Below are 22,165 nucleotides of genomic sequence, written 5' to 3'. Positions count from 1 at the left end.
TCAAGTTTGTGCCAGGCAAAAACAACCATCAAACTACTCAAATCCCATTTTCCAGCCCTTAGTTCATTGCTTTGTTTGCCTTGGCATTGCACGTACACATTTGAATACTTCAATGTTATGAGGGTTTCTGCCTCTATAACCCTTACAGGCAGTGATTCTCACCACTCCTTGTGTGAAAATGTTTTTCCTTACATCTCCGCTAAACTTTCTGTCCCTCCCTTACATTAAATCTGTGTCCCAGCTCATTGATACCATCATCATTGGGAGAAGTGTTTTCTTAACCTATCTATAGCCCTCATAAGGGTGAGATAGCGAATGATAATGTCTGCCTGTAAAACGTAGAAGTCGTGAGCATAAGCCGCAATAGAGTCACTTCATGATAAAGGGTTTTTTTTATAAAGCTGTTCACCAAAGCCCAGTAATATGTCCAAAAACAGTTTACTAGGATTCTTGAGGCACCGCATTAGCAGAATGAAAGTATCTTCACTGATCATGAATTTTCTGCCCTCAAGATAACAACATTAGCCCTTTGACCTCTGCCGCTCTTTCAGTGCCCTCGCAATTGCGAGTCAGCTGAAACTGCTGCAGCATCAGCTGACGTGTTGCAGCTTAAAGCTGGGCATTATGCGGGCAGAGCTGATCGAGATCATGCCAAATCATCTCGCTAAGAATCAATAAACAGGCACCTGCTCCAAATTTGTGTGGTTTATAACAATAAACCTTCTTTTTGTCCAAGAAAAATGTCTCTTCTGAAGGTACTTTATGATGGTGTATCCTATACCATTAATAACTGGACAGGCCCAAGACAAAATAAATAAAGAATTAGTGACAGGAACCAAACTTGACCCAGTATCACAGACTCGTCCGAGTTGGGAGATCTCACAAGGTCATCTGGGAAATACCACAAATCCCAGAGGGAGGGAATGAAACAGTTCACAATATAACCACTATCTCATCCCTCTCCTACTCTCCCCGGCTCCCCAAGACTACTCACTCACCTAAATGACCGCCAATCCTGTTCTCAGCAGCAAATGCTATGACTTTGAGGGATGTAGTTTTTGGGGTTTGATCGTGTTAATGAATGGTGGGGTTTTTTGCCTATTGAGCAGAGGGTTGTGTCATAACTGCAAGCCTTGCTACTTTTGAGCAAATGTGACCCCTGTACTTTTGGTGACACTATTTCACTCGGTTACCGTGGGCTCTTATGTTTCACTGTCTCTGAACGGTGACCGGTACCAGCACCTGAGCACACTGCAGCTGAAGATTTTTCTGGCTGTGGGGCTCACGGTGTGGCCTCTGAGTGGCTTTCGAGGGGGTGGAGGGGTGAGAGAGAGCTGCTTCCGATTGCAGACACTGATGCGGCCAATGAAATCTGCCACATCTATTTGTAAAAACAGTGCGCTTTACGTAGGCGCAATGCTTGACGTTGCGATCTCTTAGTGGTTTCCATGACTCCAGTTTAAGGGGATCTTCCTTGGCACTGGAGAAGGTGAAGGTGCTGCGAGTCACACAGCTCCCTCATTCATTCCCAGTGGGACTATGGTGAGCCCGCTTTGTGACTTCCTGATGTTCACAACTCGACTTCTGGTGAGATCCTTCCTCTGGGCTCTAACGTACAGTTTCTGCGGGCTCTGTGCCTGCCTGGTCTCACTGAAAGTTTTGTGGCACATAATCAGGAAGCCAGCAGAGACCTTCCAGTGGGCAGTTCGTGAGACGCTGCCTGCCTGCTTAAACGACACGTCCCTGGGCACACACTGCTATGTGCGGATTAAGGTAAGTCAGCACTGGACGCACGTTTGGGGTTTAGAGGCAGAAGGCAGGCTGTTCTTTACAATTTTTATTACATTTATTCTGGTCATTACCCCGGTTTATTCCTGAATTTTGTCAGTCGACAGGAGGCCTGTGCCTGATGTTTGAATATTTACTCCGGGGGTGGGACTGACTTGTTATGGAACGCTTGCAAATATCAGAGCTTGAAATGAAGCAAAAACATGGTAAATTTTGTTTTAGAAAAGCAACAAATAAAACTACAGTGTTATGAAATGGCTGGATCCCTCCAGTTCCTGAACTGTGCACCATGCACTGCAGTCCTTGCGCCACATTAACATTTCTCCCATTTTGCCACGATTGTTTATCCTCAGCGGAGAGTTTGTGGACGAAGTGCTGAAATCGGGGATAGCTCCTCAGTAGAACGCGACACAGCCAGGGCCAAACCAGCGGCGCTTTAGAAACGCGCTCACTTGATTCATTGAATAATGGTTGCAGAGCTCAGGTTTCGATGTGCATCATTTTGATTCCCACACCATCATTTATTCACTGTTAAGTCCACCGCGTGTTCGCGCAGGTTCCCCCGAGCCACATTCATCGAACTTAGAAACTGTCAGGTTTTATCAGAAAGTAAAGAGCCTTTTACCTGCCACGCACGTTCTCTCACTGTAGGTCACCCCTAACTGTGCCTTGACTAGCACGTTATTGGAATAGTAATTACAAAAGTGCCTCAGAGCAAGTAAATCTCATGTCATGTGGGCACCACATTGAAATAGTTCTTTGGACCCAAACACCGAATTTCGAAACCCATTTAGTTTCTTTCTCTCTTCCTTTTACTCCACCTGAGAAAATACCCTAGTTAAGATTTCAATATAAATATTTATAGTCGCTTATAAAAATCGCATTCCTAATTAGCAAGCAAAAAACGGTGGGCCAATTACAATTTGAAGTTAATGATGTGATGTTGCTTTTTTTCTGCCAACCATATATTTTAACTGATTCTTTGACAGTTTGACGTGGAAGCTGAATAAAGCGTGCTTTTTCACCATCAAAATTAAATGAGTTGCAGCGAACAATTCTTCGAAATCGGATTTATTTTGTGGTCTCAGTTGTTTAAAAGGTCAAATGGTTAGAGATGCAGTGACCATTCATAGCTTGTCTGAAACGAAACCGTTTAGCTGCTGGGTTTCAGATTGATTGGAACTCACATTATCTCTCACTAGTTAACAGTCAGCATTGTAAAAATCTTGTGATTAGTTTAAATGATGCAGACAGTTTTTTGTGGCACCTCATTTCTCACTACTTTTCTACCTTGAGATAATAAATTTAATACTGGGTGTGTTATCAGTCTTTTAATCCATTTTTTATTATGATGATTATAATGAACATTTCAGCACCTTTTCCTTGAATGTGGGTTCGAGCTCATTAAATGGATTTATTTGTACTGCTTAAACACACTGGAATATTCATTAACTTACAACTCCAATCATGCACCAGGTTAGAAAATTGTTGATCAGATCAGTGATTGAAAGGCCTGTGATCAATTGCTGTTCTTCTGCCTTAAGCTGCAACATTTCCTACATGTTTATGGATTTCTACTCTACTCATATTAAATACCATCTTTTGATATCTAGTGGATGAATCCATCTGTTATGAAATGCTATTATCTTTGCCTTACGTTTCTTTCAAAACTAATTGCTTTTCATAGATTGCTTCAGGTTACCTATTCTCCCTGTCCATTTTTAAACCCTCTTCCTGCTAATGCAAGCTTCAGTGCCACTGCACTGTGCGCTCTAACATTCCACCAAGAAATGCTGTGAAATTTGAGCTCTCCTGTCAATATGGGTGCTTTGAAGAAAAGCACACTTCAGAAACGACACTGAGGATGTATGTAACACATCCTTAAGTATGAAAGGTAGCAGCATTAACGATGGAGGGGGATTTAATGATCCAGAGGGAGTTACCTCTCCAGGATGAATCAAGAGACATGTAGAAGAGGAATGGACACAAAGCACAATTGATGGGTTGGGTGGTTGAGGTAGTTCCTTTTGTTGAATTGAGGGCTTTGAAAGCAGAAAATATCTTAGAGTCACAAAGTGAACAAGGTTTAGCTGGGAATGGATTAATCGGTGGATAATGGCTAACCTGAATAATGGAGATCTTCAAAACATCCAATGGCCCAGAGACAGAGGTCTTCATAAGAAAAGAAAGCAGGACCCAGAAATAACCAGCAAGTGGAAGATGAAAGAGAATATTTGAAATGCAAGAAAATGAGAATGTTGGAGAAATTGAAGATGAGGATAGAGCAGGAAAAATATGCTCGATGTTAAGGACCATGTTGTTTTCAGGATTGTTCACAGCTCTTAGTAAAATATCATTATATGAAAGATACTGTAGAAGCTCTGTAATCTTCCCACGCTGTTCTGTAGCTCAAGGATTGAGAAAGAAGTTATCTGAATTGGGGGGGGAGGATGTGGGTGTAAGCGATGAAAGGGGAAGAGATGTGGAGGAGGACACTAGAATCTAGAGCAATTAGGGTCACCTATACATTCCTAGTTACCATGGTGCATCATAGTCATTTTAAGTGCGGATTTAATAATGCATGGATGCTTCCTGTTCTATCAAATTAGATCATGTTATGCTTATTTATTCACTGCTATTATTATAATCTTTTCTTAAAACTTTAATTGTAATAAGTTACTTTGGTTTAGTAACTGCAAAGAATTATATATTCTGTTTTTGCTGAAAAATTGCAAAAATGGTTCAGATTACGTACAATGATAGGGTTTTAATGGTGATTAATTTTAATTTGAAAGTACTAACAAGGTAAAAATGGTAATGGATGCTCTATTTAGTTCGGAACAAATATTGAGGGCTAAAATTGCAATAATGCTTTAATATCACTGGAAATAATGTAACTAATCTCAGATTGCAATGAAAGCCTCCAGCATATAGATTGCAATCAATTAGTGGATCACAGCGTCTCTGACAGTTGATCTCACCTTCTGCCTGTGTTCCTTCAGCGTGTGCCTGTCAATCATCACACCACTTCTGGAAGCCACTCAGCTAGAGAAAAGCACACATTCTTATCAGGCTTTGCCAGCATGTTGCATTGTGTTTCAGTTGGATTATCATTGCAGGGTAAAGTAACTTCTGTGATGGCAATGTGGGCAAATAAATAACAAATATATTAGAAACTGATTTGCGAAGCCAATACGTTACAGTACCAGAAGCATAGGAGGCTATTCAGCCCATCATGAACTCTGCAAGAACAGGTCAGCTAATCCCATTCCTCTGCCCATTCTCTACAGAGCTGCAATTTTTACCTTCAGCTTTTATCTGATAGGAAAAGTTATGCGAAATACAGCTGTGCCTCCACATCCAATACTTAACTGCACAAACCAAACTGGGGTCTCAGAAACAAATCATGACTGCAGAAGTGACCTCCTGTGCCTCCACACTTGAAAGCAGCAAGTAATATTCTGGATATTTCAGAGACATAGATCCAGAAACCTACCAGAAACCTGCAGTATGAGCAGCAGCAGAGTGGTATCATATGAACATAAGGTGAAGCAATAATGATAAGAATGATGAATCTGGACCATATGAAAAGAAATAAAAAATGTACAACTTCCACGCAAAATGGGAAAATGCATTTTGGTTCACAATGTTAAAGATGAGTGATAATCATATATATCACCAAAGCATATCAATAAAATGTAGAAGTCTTTAAATGTGTAATGGAGGAGACGTGGTGAATGGAGGGAGAAAAGAAGGGAAAGTGTGACCAAGGATTGAGATTTGAGGAAGAGATGATGTTGGAAATGAAGGGAGTAAGGATTAGGAAGGGTGTTGGTACCCATGAGTTACCATGTGGAGCTTGTAATCTTTCATACCAGAGAGAAAGGCAAAACCATGCCTCCTGATGGAGTGCTGAATGAACTTGGGATGTAGACAGCTCCGAGATAGAATGTTGATAAGGGAGAAATTGCCCTTATTGCCCCTTTATATATTTCAGTAAGGAGGTTTGATGGGACTGGACAGGCTAGATACAAGAAGAATGTTTCTGATGTTGGGGAAGTCCAGAGCAAGGGATCACAGTCTAATAATAAGGGGTAAGCCATTGAGGACTGAGATGAGGAAGAATTTCTTCACTCAAAGAGTTGTGAACATATGGAATTCTCTCCCACAGGAAGCTGTAGAGGCCAATTCATTAGATATACTCAAGAGGGAGCTGGACGTGGCCCTTATGGCTAAAGGGACCAAGGGGTATAGGCATAGGGCGGGAATGGGATGCTGAGATTGCATGATCAGCCATGATCGTATTGAATAGTGGTGCAGGCTTGAGGGGCCAAATAGCCTCCTCCTGCACCTATTTTCTATGTTTCTGTATTTCTATATCATTACCTACAACGTCAAAATTGTCCCCTAAACTTCACACCACATTGCTCCTATTTTGTTGAATGCCTGATTTATTCAGGGAACTACAATACACTCCAGTTTGTTTATTCCTGTGGACTGGTATAGAATATAAAGATTACTTATTGTTTTATATCATGATTTCAGCCTGATCCAATAACACTGGTGTACTTGGTAACTCTAATTTCTAGTGCACCTGGTGGATGCAGCACATGTGTATACTAATTTTTTTTTAAACTGCTACTTGCTGTTCTAAAATGGATGGCATATATTATACTCGATTTTTCTTTCTTTCTGTAAATTTCCAGGAGTCAGGATTACGGTTTCACTATGTTGCTGCTGGGGAAAGGGGAAAACCCCTTATGCTATTGCTGCATGGATTCCCGGAGTTCTGGTAATATCTTTGTTTTTACTCTACTAAATAAATAGTTTGTACCAATTGAAGATTTTGCAACCCTACTCCTTTATTATGTGAATCTGACTACTATATAAAAATATTCGTACTGCATCTGATACAATTTGACTGATTTCCCAGCAGCAATCCCCAAGGCAGAAGAACATTAAGAAATGTATTGCTTTGAATGTTTCACCGAACCATAATTACCATCATTCCCAGTAACTGTCTTGCAGCTACTTGACTTGGTGTTGTGTTTAAACTATAATCTATAATGCATACTGAATTATAGATATCTGGAGCTCCAGAGCATGTGTTACTTTCGATAAGTTTAGGAGTATATGCTTCACTGCTTATTTTACTGTGGCTTCAGGTCCATGGCTAAAGAAGGACTGTAATTTGGAAATTTTAATTTTATTTATTATTTACTTTATACTGAGAAGAACGGTAATATTGAACTTCTAACTTATTCCTTTATTTTTATACATTGTATCTAAGGTTTCATACCAAGCTTCCTTGTACCTAAGATAGTGCCATGCATGGCAACCTTGTAAATTTTTCTCAGTACCCCCGTACTTGAGTACGTGACAATAAAACTTAATTCTATTTCTAATTCTAATTAATACTCAAGTCAATGTTATTATTATCATTGTAATGAGGGTGAAAGGGTATTGTAGAATTTCGTCTGGAGGTGTATGATGCCTTGTAATATCTGTCATGTGTTGTTGAGAGAGAGAGAGAGAGAAATGTAAACACGTTTGTTAGTTGTGAGAGCTCATTGAAGCACTGCTTGCATTGGAACCAAGTCCTAAAGATAACGCTCCTGCTGTGAGAGTTTTAGCCATGTCTTTCCGTGTCTGGTGCAATGGGTGTTTTTGGATTCACCAAGCCTGGGCTCCTAAGATAACTTGCTCCTTTCTCACTAAGCTCTTCCAGCAGGACCTCAAGCGACCACATCTGTGAAACATTTGAGCACTTGCCTTTCCTCACAGCCAAACAATAAAATCTCATTGAAGAACATACAATTTTGCTTTAAAAGTTGTATTTCTGCTCTGTTTAGATGCTGCAAGAGAGAAGGTTTTCCTGTAAGTTCAGTGATGGAGTTGGAAACCCACTTGTGATTTTATAAGGAGACCAGGAGTTGAGATATGGTTAGTTTCTGCTCTGGGATGAGGGGTGTATTTCACAGTTGTTCCACCAATCACCAGTCCAAAAACAGCCCCAAACATCAATATCGCAATAATTGTACAAGGTTGATATGATATAGCTATTCAGAACTTAGTCATTGAATCACAGAATCCCTACAGTGTGGAAACAGGCCATTCAGCCCATTGAGGCCACGCCAACTCTCAGTAGAGCATCTCACCAAGATCAATTCCTGTACCTACTCTTTCCCTATAACCCTGCCTTTCTCAAAGCCTAACCTGCACATCTTAACAGTGAGAATGCTCAACCTATAATAATGAGTAGCATGAAGGTCTTCCATAAGACCGTAAGATAAGGACTGCCAAGTCCCTTTGATCTGCAAATTTCCCTCAGGTTTTCGAAGCCATTCCCCATTTAGAAAATAATTTATCTTACCAAAGTGCATACCGTTACACTTGCCCACATTGTATTCCATCTGCCATTTCTTTGACCACTCTTCTAGCATGTCAAATTCCTTATGCAGCCTCCCAGCTTCTTCAACAATACCTGTCCCTTCACCTATCTTTGTGTCATCTGCAAACTTAGCAACAACGCCCTTGGTTTCTAAGTCCAGATTGTTGATGTATCAAGTGAATAGCTGTGATCTCAACTCTGACCCTTGTGGAACTCCACTAGTCACCAGCTACCATCTTGAAAACTACCCCTTTATCCCCACTCTCTGCTTTCTGCCTGTTGGCTGACTCTCTTTACATGCCAGTACCTTGCCCCTAACACCACGGGCTGTAATCTTACTTAACAGCCTCCTGCGCAGCACCTTTTGGAAATCCAAATAGATCATGTCAACTGGCACTCTTGTTTAATTTGCTTAAATAAAGAATTCAAACAGATTTGTCAGGCGTGACCTTCCCTTGACAAAGCTATGCTGACTCCACCCTGTAATATCACTTTCCTTTTTCACAATTCAATAACTTTTGATAGTGGACAATATTTTGTCTGTACTGTGAAGTTAGCATTTTATTACATATTTGATGAGCCTTGGAACAGAGTATACAACTTTCTCAGATTGGCTCATCACAAATGGAAGTTTATCATTTAACCATATTATCTACACATCATGCTTTCATCCAAATAAACTTGGGCCCACTTTGTTACTCATAATCATCAATGATATTGAAAATGAACACAATCTTTGCTGATGACATCACCTCTTCCCTAACCATGAGCTCTCCATCTGAAAAGTGCTGTCCCAAAATTTCTGCATGCAAGTATAGACAAAATTGAAATAAAAACAGTAAGTGCTAGAGGACCTCAGCAGGTCTGGCAGCATCTGTGGAAGGAGAACAAAGTTAATGATTTGAGCTCAGTGACCCTTCTTTGGAACTTGAAACCAGACAAAAATTACTGCAGATAAAGTTGAATTGTGCCTCAACATAGAGTGTTATCTACGATGTTATCTACTTAGGCGGCATGGTGGCTTAGTGTTTAGCACTGCTGCTTCACAGCAGCTGGGACCCAGGTTCAATTCCAGCCTTGGACAACTGTCTATGTGGAGTTTGCACATTCTTCCTGTGTCTGCGTGTGTTTCCACTGGGTGCTCTGGTTTCCTCCCACAGTCCATAGTTAGGTGGATTGGCCATGTTAAATTGCCCGTAGTGTTCAGGAATGTGTAGATTAGGTGGGTTATAAGGTGACGGGTCTGGGTGGTGGGATGCTCTGAGGTTTGGTGTGGACTTGTTGGGCTGAAGGGCCTATTTCCGCACTGTAGGGATTCTATGATAATAATAAAGCAAGTCTGGTGGTTCATTCAGAAAAATGGACTATGATGTTTCCCAGCAAGGTCTGATTAATGAGATGTAAATTATCCAGTTGAGAAGTTTTTCTCCTTGGATTAGATTTTCTGTCCATTGGACAAAGCTTCTCACCTTGACTAAATGGTGAAATCTAATTGAGCTAATAAAAGGTGTCGGTGGTGAAATAACTCGAGAAGCTAGTATCCCATCACCAACATGTGGAAAGTCCTTGACACTGATCCAGCTCCCTCAGAATATCTGACTGCTTTTTTTTATTGTCAGCCAGGGCTCCCTGCTGATTTGACCAGATTAACAGCCCCAATCAGGGAACTCATATTCAATGAGTTACAACTGGCTGATGTTATTGCAATCATTACAGGTGGCTAAGATAATTTATAACATTAAAGAAACCTGGCACAGTGGCTACCGTCAGAGAGTCATTTCTCAGGAATCTGCACCTTCATCGTCACAGGTTCAAGTGGCTGGCAGAAAGGAGGACTGTGGCCACGGGGTTGACCAGAGTGAGGGATGTGCTAGGTGGCAGAGGCATGGGCTGGATGCTGCCACAGGAATTGGCAAGTAGGATGGTGGTGGATGCCCAGCTTACAGCCTACACCATCCAACACCTGAAAACAGTGATGGATGGACTCAATGTTGTGCACCTTTTGGATGATGCTCAGGTGTGCGCCTGAAGCATATCTGTGTGTACCCCTGAGATAACAAGGTGTAGACCTTGTTATCACAGCAGGCCAAGCAGCATTAGAGGAGCAGGAAAGCTGATGTTTAGGGTCTGGACGCTTCTTCAGAAATGGGGGAGGGGAAGGGGGCTCAGAAATAAATAGAGGGGGGGAGGTGATGATGGAAAAAGGATAGAGGAGCAGACAGGTCAAGGAGGTGGGGGTGAAGCCAGTAAAGGTGAGTGTAGATATGGATTTGGAATGGGAGTTGATCAGTGAGAAGGGAGGGACAGGTAGGTGGGAGGGAAGACAGACAGATCAAGGAGGCAGGAATGGGGCAAGTATGTTTGGTTGAAATTTCACATTGTCCCCAGGGTCCTCGGGAGCCTGTGCCTCACAGCTTGAGCTGCCTCTTGAGTATGTGTTGTGTGTCATTTAGGGAGGTTAAATGGCACATCTTGTACAGGCTGCTGCTGCACACCATCTACCTCAACTCTTACGTCTGCCACCCAGACATGCCTTAATGTGCTTACTTGCTGCCAGACTGTGGGGATCCCCAGGGGAGGGCTGTCTACATGGGAGGCCTCCCTGTTTCCACTGGGAACCGGGGCTGGAGGGTATTGCATACAGCAGTCTATTATTGAGTTGAGAGGGTTAGATTATGAGGAGAAACTGAGTAGACTGGGATTATACTCATTGGAATTCAGAAGAATGAGGGGAGATCTTATAGAAACATATAAGATTATGAAGGGAATAGGTAAAGTGGAGGCAGGGAGGTTGTTTCCACTGGCAGGTGAAACTAGGACTAGGGGGTGAGTCTCAAAGTAAAGGGAAGCAGATGTAACGCTGAGGTCAAGAGGAACTTCTTCACCCAAAGGATTATGAATCTGTGGAATTCCCTGCCTAGTGAAGCGGTTGAAGCTATCTCGCTGAATGTTTTTAAGGCAAGGCTAGATACATTTTTGAACAGTAAAGGAATTAAGGGTTATGGTGAGCAGGCAGGTAATTGGAGCTGAGCCTCTAAAAAATCAGCCATGATCTTATTAATTGGCGGGGCAGGCTTGAGGGGCCAGATAGCCTCCTCCTGCTCCTAGTTCTTATGTTCTTATGTTATAGCTGCAGATTACAGTGGCTCATGGACACCCAGCATAGCTGTTTATTTTGAGGCATTGTGGAGTCCTTGGACCATGTATATATTGGTTGGGGGCATTTGCACTCACCTTTTAGTTATTTACAAAACCTTCTGTTGTATTTTTGGTTGCATTTTAGCTGGATGCTCCTGATCTTTGGGCACCTGGTCCAAAAATGTGTGGTCAGATTGGAGGACCTCCTCAGGTCTGCTCCTGGGCTTGGCCAATCTGGTTATAAATAGGTCCAGGCAGTGGGCCATGGAGTAAGTCATCTCTGCTAACTGCCTGCCCATTTTCCATGGTTACTTTGGAGTCATTGGCAAGAGGGCATGTGGTGCTTAAAAATATTCAATTGACCACATGGGTGTTTTCCTGGTGGTGGAAATAAAATGAAGAAAAGCTGACATTTCTTATCACTGTTACCAATTCTGCATTCTAAAATAGCTATATCCGCCAAACGTGGAAAATTGAAATCCTGTTTGGCAAATTGTATGGAGAAATTCTTACCTTCTGTTCCTGAGTTAAATAAAGTGCAAACTCAAGGGGCCCTATTCTAAATCTGAAACTGAATTGGTTGTTAGTCAAATAAAATATCACCCATGCAGTCTAATGAACAGAAAGATGCTGATTTGCTCATTATTACAGGTTGCCCTCTCCAACATCGAAAAGATATGGTCAAGCTGCAGACTCTCAGTCAGACTTTTTGCAGCAGCACTCAAGAACTGCTTGTGCTTAAATCTTGTTTTTGTGTTTTTTGCAAGCACACAAGAGCTCATACAAGTACACCCCAGTGTTCTGTATCAGGCCAACTGTTCAGGAAGAAATCCAACAACAAAGCTTTGTGCATCTCTCAACCTGCCTGTAGAGATACATTGCAAATAATGTAATTGCTTGGATCACTGTCTCTAGTGTGCACAGTTGGTCATCAATTACTGAGCGAGGGTTTCTGGAGCAGACATTAGTTTTTGGAAAGTCTGTTGCTCATTTGTCTGGTGGTACAATTTCGACCACAGTATGAAGATGGTCAGTTCCACAAGAGTCCTTAAGCTATGTTTCCATTGTACTAAAACAGCCTTGGTTAAAAAAAATCTGTAATACTGAAAATGCTATATTTACAGTGAAAGTCCCCTGCATATCAAACTAAAACACAAGGACATTCTTAATATATTTACAATGGGAATGTCCTACAATGAAGACTGTAGTGCTAGGGCATTCTATATTTATAGTCAACTGCCCTACATATGAGACATTGTAACATGCAGATGGTCTTTTTCACAGTAAAAAGAGATTAAGCTGATTCAAGTTAAGTTCAAGTGTTCCAGATGTGTACTTTTCAGTTCCAGCGTCCCAAAACCAACATTCCAAGTACTCTATAGCTACAGCACTTTTAAAGTCATTGTATCTGAGTTTTCAATATTCTCAGAAAAAAAATTATCATGGTAAGCTAAAATATTTGTATCATTTATTTTTCAAACCTTCCTGTCCTGGATCTAATTTTGATTGACTGAATGAATTTCATTTTGTCTACAGAATAAATTTGAATAGTTAGTAAAATATTGCACGGTCCTGGTGTACCATGCCTATACTTTCAGGCATTACAGTTTCATATTAGAATTTATAATATTCAGAACATCCTCTAAAATGGAACCCAAGTATTTCAGAATATCTTGTGTAAAATTCAGCTGTAATTTTAAAATAGAATTATTTAATAAAAATGTTTACATTTCCCACAACATAACTGAACATTCCAATCCCAATTAACTCTCAAACTTGACTGTAACATAGAGTTACATGTAAATTAAAATATTGAGGCAAGCCATTTGGCCTAACTAGTCCAAGATCTTTATCCTCCACTTGCGTCATAATTTTAAACAACTCTATAAAATTAATCACTCTTCAATTTTATCTTCTAACTTTTCCAATGTTTTCTTCATTTTAGCAATTTCTTTTAGCTGTGTCCCAGTTACTCTGATGTGTACCTTCTGTTATCTCAACGTTGTCCCTATGTTGGAGGGACCTTCACTGCCTTATCCACTTGAGTTGCTGCTTTTAATGCCTTGTGAAAGGCAATTTTCCTTGTTTTTCTGTATTATCTAATATTCATCCATTCGGTGTATAATTATAGTCCCAAAACTTGTACAGATTTACACCGTCACTCTTTTTTGCCCATTCCACTATAACTGCTGCTGAATTCTTGCCCCTTCTTAAATGGTGAATATTTAATCATCTGAATACATGAGCTTTGTGTATACAAAAGTCAGACAATTCTATTAGTTGCCCACATATTTAAATAAAATCAACACAAATTATTTTACATCTGTAGCGAAAAGGCCATTAAAGTCCTGCGTGTATAGATTCATCCTGATAATGCCAGAAATTAGAAACAGTAGCAAAGAGGAAATACTCAAACTGTTTCTGCTCGCACAGAAAGGCTAAAGAGATTTAATAGAGTTTTTTAAAAATTCTGACGGCTTTGATAAGGTGGATAGGGTTACTTGGGAAGAGCAGTTCATCTGGTAAGGTAGTCAGTGTCAAGTTTTCATCAACTTCCGAGGAGAGAGAACAGAAGTTTGATTACACTAAGCATTGTTCAGGGACAAAGTGCTTTTTGATAGGTAATTGAAGTAGAGACCATTGCATGTTAGTTTGAAAATTATTTGAACCGTAACAATACACAAACTTTTGGCAAGTGACTAGGGCTCTAGACTTAACAAGGAGCCAGCAAACACCCCAAGATGAGTGGCCACCATTGCTGTTAACTTCCAAAGTTCCCAGACAGTCTCTTAGCAATCGGGTTTGAAATATTAGATCAGCCCAACTGTTCTCTCAGTCTCAAATGGAGCAGACAGCAGCACCATACATGTAGGACATTTGACTAGAAGTATAGAATGTCCTTACACCACATTCTCCATCATGGATCATTCCTATTATAAGCACATTAATTCTTCTGTTCTAGGAAGATATGCAACGCATTTATTTTTGCTGTAGATAAAGAAGTTTTGCACTATGGCATTTTGTTCCCAAGGCTGTTTCAATTAAAAAAAGGTTAATGATACTTCTGAAAATTTGGTAATTCAAAATAAAACTGAAAAATATCTTTGAATAAATGTTATTGCTTTGAGATGAGTGAATGATCTGAATTCATTTTTATTACATTGCATTTGGAGATGGTTGTAACAAAGTGTGGAGCTGGATGAACACAGCAGGCCAAGCAGCATCTTAGGAGCACAAAAGTTGACGTTTTGGGCCTAGACCCTTCATCAGAAAAGGGGAATGGGGAGAGGGTTCTGAAATAAATAGGGAGAGAGGGGGAGGCGGATTGAAGTGCCTGGGTGTACAAGCCACAATTATCTCTTGATCATGATATCACTGAAGGGATCAGCTAATGAGTGTAATCCAGCAGAGTTCTCCATTTGCTGATGCCATATGTCTCGACCATGTCTCCTGCATTTCCCGCAACTCATCCCTCACACCCCATCCCCGCAATAACCGCGAAAACAGAATCCCCCTCATCCTCACATAGCACCCCACCAACCTCCGGATTCAATGCATCATCCTCTGACACTTCTGACATCTACAATCCGACCCCACCACCAAAGACATTTTTCCATCCCCACCCTTGTCTCTTTCCAGAGGGACCACTCTCTCTGTGACTCCCTTGTCCGCTCCACACTCCCCTCCAACCCCACCACACCCAGCACTTTCCCCTGCAACCGCAGGAAGTGCTAAACTTGCCCCCACACCTCCTCCCTCACTCCCATCCCAGGTCCCAAGAAGGCTTTACACATCAAGCAGATGTTCACCTGCACATCTGCCAATGTGGTATACTGCATCCGCTGTACCCCCAGGGAAACCAAGCGGAGGCTTGGGGACCGCTTTGCGGAACATCTACGCTTGGTTCACAACAAACAACTGCACCTCCCAGTCGCGAACCATTTCAGCTCCCCCTTGCACTCCTTAGATGACATTTTCATCCTGTGCCTCCTGCACTGCCACAATGATGCCACCCAAAGGTTGCAGGAACAGCAACTCATATTCCGCTTGGGAACCCTGCAGCCCAATGGTATCAATGTGGATTTCACAAGCTTCAAAATCTCCCCTCCCCCAACTGCATCCCAAAACCAGCCCAGCTAGTCTCCGCCTCCCTACCCTGCTCTTCCTCTCACCTCACCCCTCTTCCCACCTCAAGCCACACCTCCACTTCCTACCTTCTATCCTCATCCCACCCCCTTCACCCCCATCTTCCCTGGACTGACCTATCCCCTCCCTATCCCCCACCTACACTCACCTCTACAGGCTCCATCCTTGCCCCTTTAACTTGTCTGTCTCCTCTCCACCTATCTTCTCCTCTATCCATCTTTGATCCGCCTCCCCCCCTCCCTATTTATTTCAGAACCCTCTCCCCATCCCCCTTTTCTGATGAAGGGTCTAGGCCCAAAACGTCAGCTTTTGTGCTCCTAAGATGCTGCTTGGCCTGCTGTGTTCATCCAGCTCCACACTTTGTTATCTCGGATTCTCTAGCATCTGCAGTTCCCATTATCTCTGGAGATGGTTATTTTGTTTGTTTGGAGGACATGGGCATTACTGACTAGGCCACCATTTATTGCCAATCCCTAATTGCTCAGTGGGCAGTTAAGAATTGTCTACATCTATAGTCACATGTAGGCTAGAACAGGTAAAGACAGCAGATTTCTTCCATAACGGACACTTGCAAGCCAGTTGGGCTTTTACAACAATTGACAGTAGTTTCATTAGCATTTTATGAATTCAAACTTCACTATCTCCTATGATGGGATTCGAACCCATTACCCCAGGTTCTGGATTAATCGTCCCGTGACCTTACCAGTATGTTATTCAAGTGTGCTTAGATCACTTCATGTACGTGTGTACATGTACAAAAACAGGTATTTGGAATAAGAATAAAGTTAAATGTGGTTAAGTGCAGAATTCCACTTTGCTGTTTGTAAGTGTAAATAAAAGTGCAGAAAGTACATTTTTTGCAGTGGAGATTTAAGTAATTTTGCAGAATGCTGATAGTAAATATTGTATTTCCTACACTGGAAATTTCAGATTTTCTGTGCAATATCAATCATTGCATAAATTGCTACAGTTTGACATTAGAAGCCAAAAGGAGTTTATTCTTGGATGAGTTTCATATATACACATATATGGAGTATTTATAAAACTTTTAAATGTAAAAATAACAACAGTTGCTACAAGCCACAATTATCTCTTGATCTTGATATCACTGAAGGGATCAGCTAATGAGTGTAATCCTGCAGCGTTCTCCATTTGCTGATGCCATATGTTACCATCTCGGTTGGAATAAAAAAATTCAAAATCCCACTTACTTACTGAAAGAATGAGATCAGAAGATTCCATACTTTAAAACTGAAGCAATTTTAGCCTACAAGGGTCAAACAAAGCAGACCAAATGCCAAAAGGGGAGGCATGGCATTGTGGTATTCTGACTAGATTGTGAATGCAGAAACTCAGGTAGTGTTCTGGGGACCCAGTTTGAATCTGCTGCTGGTATGCTCCTGGCATCTCCCACCTTGAAGATTGATGCAAAGTACCTATCCAGTCCCTCTGCCACTTCTTTGTTTCCTATTGCTACATCTTCAGCTTCATTTTCCAGTGTTGAAATGTCTTCTTTTGCCTCCCTGCATTACAAAGTGTGGAGCTGGATGAACACAACAGGCCAAGCAGCATCTTAGGAGCACAAAGGCTGATGTTTTGGGCCTAGACCCTGGGTCTACGCCTGAAACGTCAGCTTTTGTGCTCCTGAGATGCTGCTTGGCCTGCTGTGTTCATCCAGCTCCACACTTTGTTATCTCGATTCTCCGGCGTCTGCAGCTCCCATTATCTCTGATCACAAAATATCCTGCAATCTTCTTTCATATTACTAGCTAGGTTGCCCTCATATTTCATCTTCTCCCCCCTATTGCTTTTTTAGTTACACTCTGTTGGTTTTTAAAAGGCTTTCCAATTCTCTGGCCTCCCAATAATCTTCAACACATTGTAGACTTTTTCTGTTGCTTTTATGCAGTCCCTGGCTTCTCTTGTCAACTTGGCTACCTTGTCTTCCCCATAGTGTGTTCCTTCTCATTTGGGATGAATTTCTGCTATGCCTCCCGAATTACACAAGAAACCCCTCCATTGTTCCTCCACCATCTTCCCTGCTAGGCTCCCCTTCCAATCAACTGTGGCCAGCTCCTCTTTCATGACTTTGCAGTTACCTTTACTCAATTGTAATACCATTACACCCAATTCCAGCTTCTCCCTCTCAAATGCAGGATGACTTCTACCATGGTCTGTGTGTGTGTGTGTGTGTGTGTGTGTGTGTGTGTGTGTGTGTCTGGTGACCCTTCCTTTGAACTGATGGTGGCTGGGAAAACACCAGTTTATATGCAGAAAAAAGGAGAGAGGGATGGAGGTGGGAGTAAATGACAGGTTAGAGCCTAAAGAGATAGAGAGGAGCAGTTGGATAGACAAAGACTTGTTAATGATCAGGCTGGGAGGGCGAATAGTTGTTAGTGAGGACTATTAGTGGCTAACAACAGGTGGTGTGTAATGGAAATTGTTAGTCACTAATATTCCTCACTAACAACTATTCACCCTCCCAGAGATAGTAAGAACTGCCAATGCTGGAGATTTTGAGATAACAAGGAGTGGAGCTGGATGAACACAGCAGGCCAAGCAGCATCAGAGGAGCAGGAAAGCTAACTTTTCGTGTTCCCACGAGGAGCTCAGATGATTTACTAACACCTTCCACCCCAACCTTAATTTCACCTGGACAATCTCCGATATCTCTCTCTCTTCCTGGACCTCATCGCTGGAAACCAATATCCATTTCAAGCCTACCGACTCACACATCTACCTAGAATACACCTCCTCCCACCCACTTGCCTGCAGAAATGCCATCCCCTATTCCCTATTCCTTCGCCTCCGCTGCATCTGCTCCCAAGCTGAGGCATTCCACTCCCAGACATCCCAGATGTCCCCGTTTTTCAAGGACCACAACTTCCGCAGTGGTCAAAAACGCCCTCGGCCGTGTCTCTCGCATTTCCCACAACTCATCCCTCACACCCTCTTCCAGCAATAATAACCAAAACAGAATCCCCCTCATCCTGACGTACCACCTCACCAACCTCTGGATCCAATGCATCATCCTCTGGTACTTCCGCCATCTGCAATCTGACCCCACCACCAAAGACATTTTTCCATCATCACCCTTATCTGCCTTCCAGAGGGAACACTCTCTCCGTGACTCCCTTGTCCACCACCCCCCCCCCCCGACACTCCCCACCAGCCCCACCACCCCCGGCACTTTTCCCTGCAACTACAGGAAGTGCTACATCTACCCCTATACCTGCCCCCTCACCCCCCTTCCACATCAAGCAGATGTTCACCTGCACATCTGCTAATGTGGTATACTGTATCTGCTGTTCCCGATGTGGCCTCCTCTACATTAGGGAAAGCAAGCGGATGCTTGGAGACCGCTTTGTGGAACAGCTATGCTTGGTTCACAACAAATAACTGCACCTCCCGGTCACAAACCACTTCACCCACTCCTTGGACGACATGTCCATCCTGGGCCTCCGCCAGTACCACAACGATGCTACCTGAAGGTTGCAGGAACAGCACCTCATATTTTGCTTGGGAAACCTGCAGCCCAATGGTATCACGTGGACTTCACAAGCTTCAAAATCTCCCCTCTCCCTAATGCATCCTAAAACCAGCCCAGCTTGTCCCCACCTCCCTAACCTGTCCGTCCTTTCTCCCACCTATCCACTCCTCCCACCTCAAGCCCCACCCCCACCTCCTACCTATCGGCCTCATCCTGCCTCCTTGACCTGTCCGTCTTCCCTGGACTGACCTACCCCCACCCTAACTCCCCACCATCTTGCTCTCTGGGAGAGCTTAGCTGCCTTTTCTTGACGCCGCCACCACAGATACCATCGCTGCTGCCTCTCCAATCTCCCCCAGTGCCTCAAGAACATGCCTAGGCAGCACCCACTTGCATGCCGAGCCAAGACATCACCATGAGTTGCACTATTAGAAGGAAAATGGTTGCAACCACTACCTAGAGTGGGTGGGGTACCAGACTGTGTCTCGAGCTGTGAGGAATGGGGAGTGCTGCAAGACTGACTGATGTAAGTCCCTATAAGGAAAACATTACACACAGAACCTGAAAATCTGATGTTCCTAATGCATTGGCTGCCTGTGTGTTGTAAAACCTCCTGCCTCACTCCTTGCCGACCACACCATTCACACTAACACTTTTGGACACAGGCCGGGAAAAGAATAAGGATGTTTTAGGTTCAGCATCAGTGGTATTAACACAACTTATTGTCCCGCGTATAGCTTATTCCTGTAGATTCCACGACCTATAGCAGGCTCTCCACACAGACATTGATCAATGGCACATCCTATATAGGCATGAAGCTAGGCATCAAGCTGGTGCGGTTACATTCGGAGCTACGTAGAGATCGGAACAAACAGATTTAGTGCAAAACTAATAAGCTATATCCAAAAGTGATACTTGATATATAGTGCACTGTCACTTGTGCCACCAAAGTGCCCTCGGCAGAATTTTTACTTTCTTTCCCTCCCTCTGTGGTCTCAGCGTTGTCCCTGGCTTTGCACCTGGGCTGGAGGGAGCCTGATCAACAGTGGAGCTCTTTGACCCTGGAGGTTTGATGATGATCCTGGAACATTTATGTCTGGCTAGCCCTGACCTGCTGAGGTAAGTGTGCTATTTGGCTTAAATGGCCAAGAGTCCAAAGGGGGCAGGCAGATCGATGTTGAAGGCCCAGCCACCTCTGAAGTGACCTAAGACCTTTGAGGGCTCTGCACGTGGTTCTCCCTCTAGATGGGTGCCTCCTGGCACGTACCTGTTTCCCTTGAGGAAGAGGCACCTGGAGTGTGCGCCAGGGTCCCTGTCTCCCTGTCACCAGGTCTGGCAGAGCAGGCTGTTTCTTTGCCAAGGTGGAGGCATCTGAGTGATACCTGCAAGACACTACAGGAGAGAGAAGACATTGTGGCAGTGGTTAGAAGTGGCATGTGAGGAATGATACTGACAGTGGGGTTACTGTGAGAGTTACAGAGGATTGAACAGTGAGATAAAATTGGCTGGAAGTGCCCCTAGTGCTGGTGCAGCTAGGGCAAGGTGGTGAGGTAGTGAGGGAGTGCGTAGGCAATGTGAAGAGCATATAGGGTTAGTTTGGGGGCAGGAGAAGCAAGAGGGAATGCATGAATTTATTGCAGGCAGTTGTGAGAATGGCAGGACATGAGCCTTGTTGGGAGGTGGGTGCAGTAGTAGGCTGTGATCCTGGCACAGGGCACAAGTCTTTGAATTTTTTGGTGGCACTACAGGCCATTCCTCCCCAACCTGGAGACTGCACTGACCCAGATGGTAACCTCAAACCAGGCTGCCAGGGTCTCAAGATAACAAGGTGTAGAGCTGGATGAACATAGCAGGCCAAACAGCATCTTAGGAGCAGGAAAGCTGACGTTTCAGGCCTAGACCCCGAAATGACAGCTTTCCTGCTCTGAAGATGCTGCTTGACCTGCTGTGTTCATCCATCTCTACATCTTGTTATCACGATTCTCCAGCATCTGCAGTTCCTATTATCTCTGCCAGGGTCTCATGATGTGGCCCCCTCTGCTGGTATTTGGGGAAGTCCTTCCTCTGTATTAGCATCTGCAGTAGGAACCCGCCCCCCCAAGACCTGATAGAGAATCAAGGCACCATCCTTCTAATGGGATGGCGGAGAAGCCCAAGTGCCGAAAGGCTTACTCCTGTTCCTATTCCTGAGGACGTTATCTTTTACTTCTCCAAGATGTACACAGTTTGTCCACAACCAGCTTCAGAATGCCAGTGTTTACCTGGGTGAGAACCTGTTTTTTAACGATGGTTCTTCGCTCAAGACGTTGGTCTTCCAGTGGATATCCAGTGAGTGGTGAGCTGTTCTGGAGTGGTACCTGGTTAAATTGGGATATCCCAGGAGCTGCTACATAGTAAATGAGGTGAATTTAGTAAGATATAGTGAGAAATCACATTAGGCCTCACAATGAGAAATCTTCTAAATTAAACCCAACTAGCATTTAGACAAAAAAAGTAAGATTCACCCCTTCGTCTCTGTTTTCTTTATCAGTTTGCCTTTTCAATTCAGTTCAACCTCAAAAAGTTACATGTTTGAAACTACAAATTCCATCAGACAAAGCTGAAGAAGGTAACAACATAAGTTTTGGAGGATAAGGGAGGATCTCACTGAAAACTACAGAATACTGAGAGTCCTGGATAAAGCAGACATGGAGAAGATGTTTTCACGAGCAGGATAGACTAGGACACAAGGACACAGCCTCAGAGCAAAGAGATGCTTTAGAAATGAAATGAGGAGGATTTCTTTAGCCAGAGGATAGTTAATCTGTGGAATTCATTTCCACAGAAGGCTGTAGAGGCCAAGTCATTAAGTCTGTTTAAGACAGAGGTAGATATATTCGTGAATAATGAGGGTTATGGGAAGAAAGCAAGAGAATGGAATTGAGAAATATATCAGCCATGATTGATTGGTTGCACAGACTTGATGGGCCAAAAAATGGCCTAGTTCTGCTCCTATAATCTTGGGAGTACAGAAAGAAGAGGAGCATTTTTGCTGGACTTGGGATTGAATTCAGATGGTTTTTATTCACTCTTTTGGACAACGTTGACAGAGGCCCTGAAACACTGTGTTTAAAAACACAGGCGTTTGCTGTGTATACACGAGGGACACCCTAAAGATGAAAATGAAGACTTTTGATGCTCTCATTTTTCTTTTTTTAAAAAAAAGCAAGAGA

General features: G+C 43.0%; 1 protein-coding gene across 1 annotated transcript in view; it reads left to right on the top strand.

Moving 5' to 3' along the window:
- The first annotated feature begins 1,423 nt into the window (after positions 1-1,423).
- ephx4 (epoxide hydrolase 4) overlaps positions 1,424-22,165 on the top strand; it is a 53,795-nt gene continuing 33,053 nt past the window's right edge. Inside the window, exons 1-2 of the mRNA XM_048539633.2 lie at positions 1,424-1,773; positions 6,495-6,580. Of these exons, the coding sequence (XP_048395590.1) occupies positions 1,540-1,773; positions 6,495-6,580 (320 nt within the window). The 5' untranslated portion in view covers positions 1,424-1,539. The remainder of the gene's footprint in view (positions 1,774-6,494; positions 6,581-22,165) is intronic.

This window comes from Stegostoma tigrinum, chromosome 8 (assembly GCF_030684315.1).
Source record: "Stegostoma tigrinum isolate sSteTig4 chromosome 8, sSteTig4.hap1, whole genome shotgun sequence".
Classification (NCBI taxonomy): Eukaryota; Metazoa; Chordata; class Chondrichthyes; order Orectolobiformes; family Stegostomatidae; genus Stegostoma; species Stegostoma tigrinum.
This window is presented reverse-complemented; position numbering and strand designations above follow the sequence as displayed.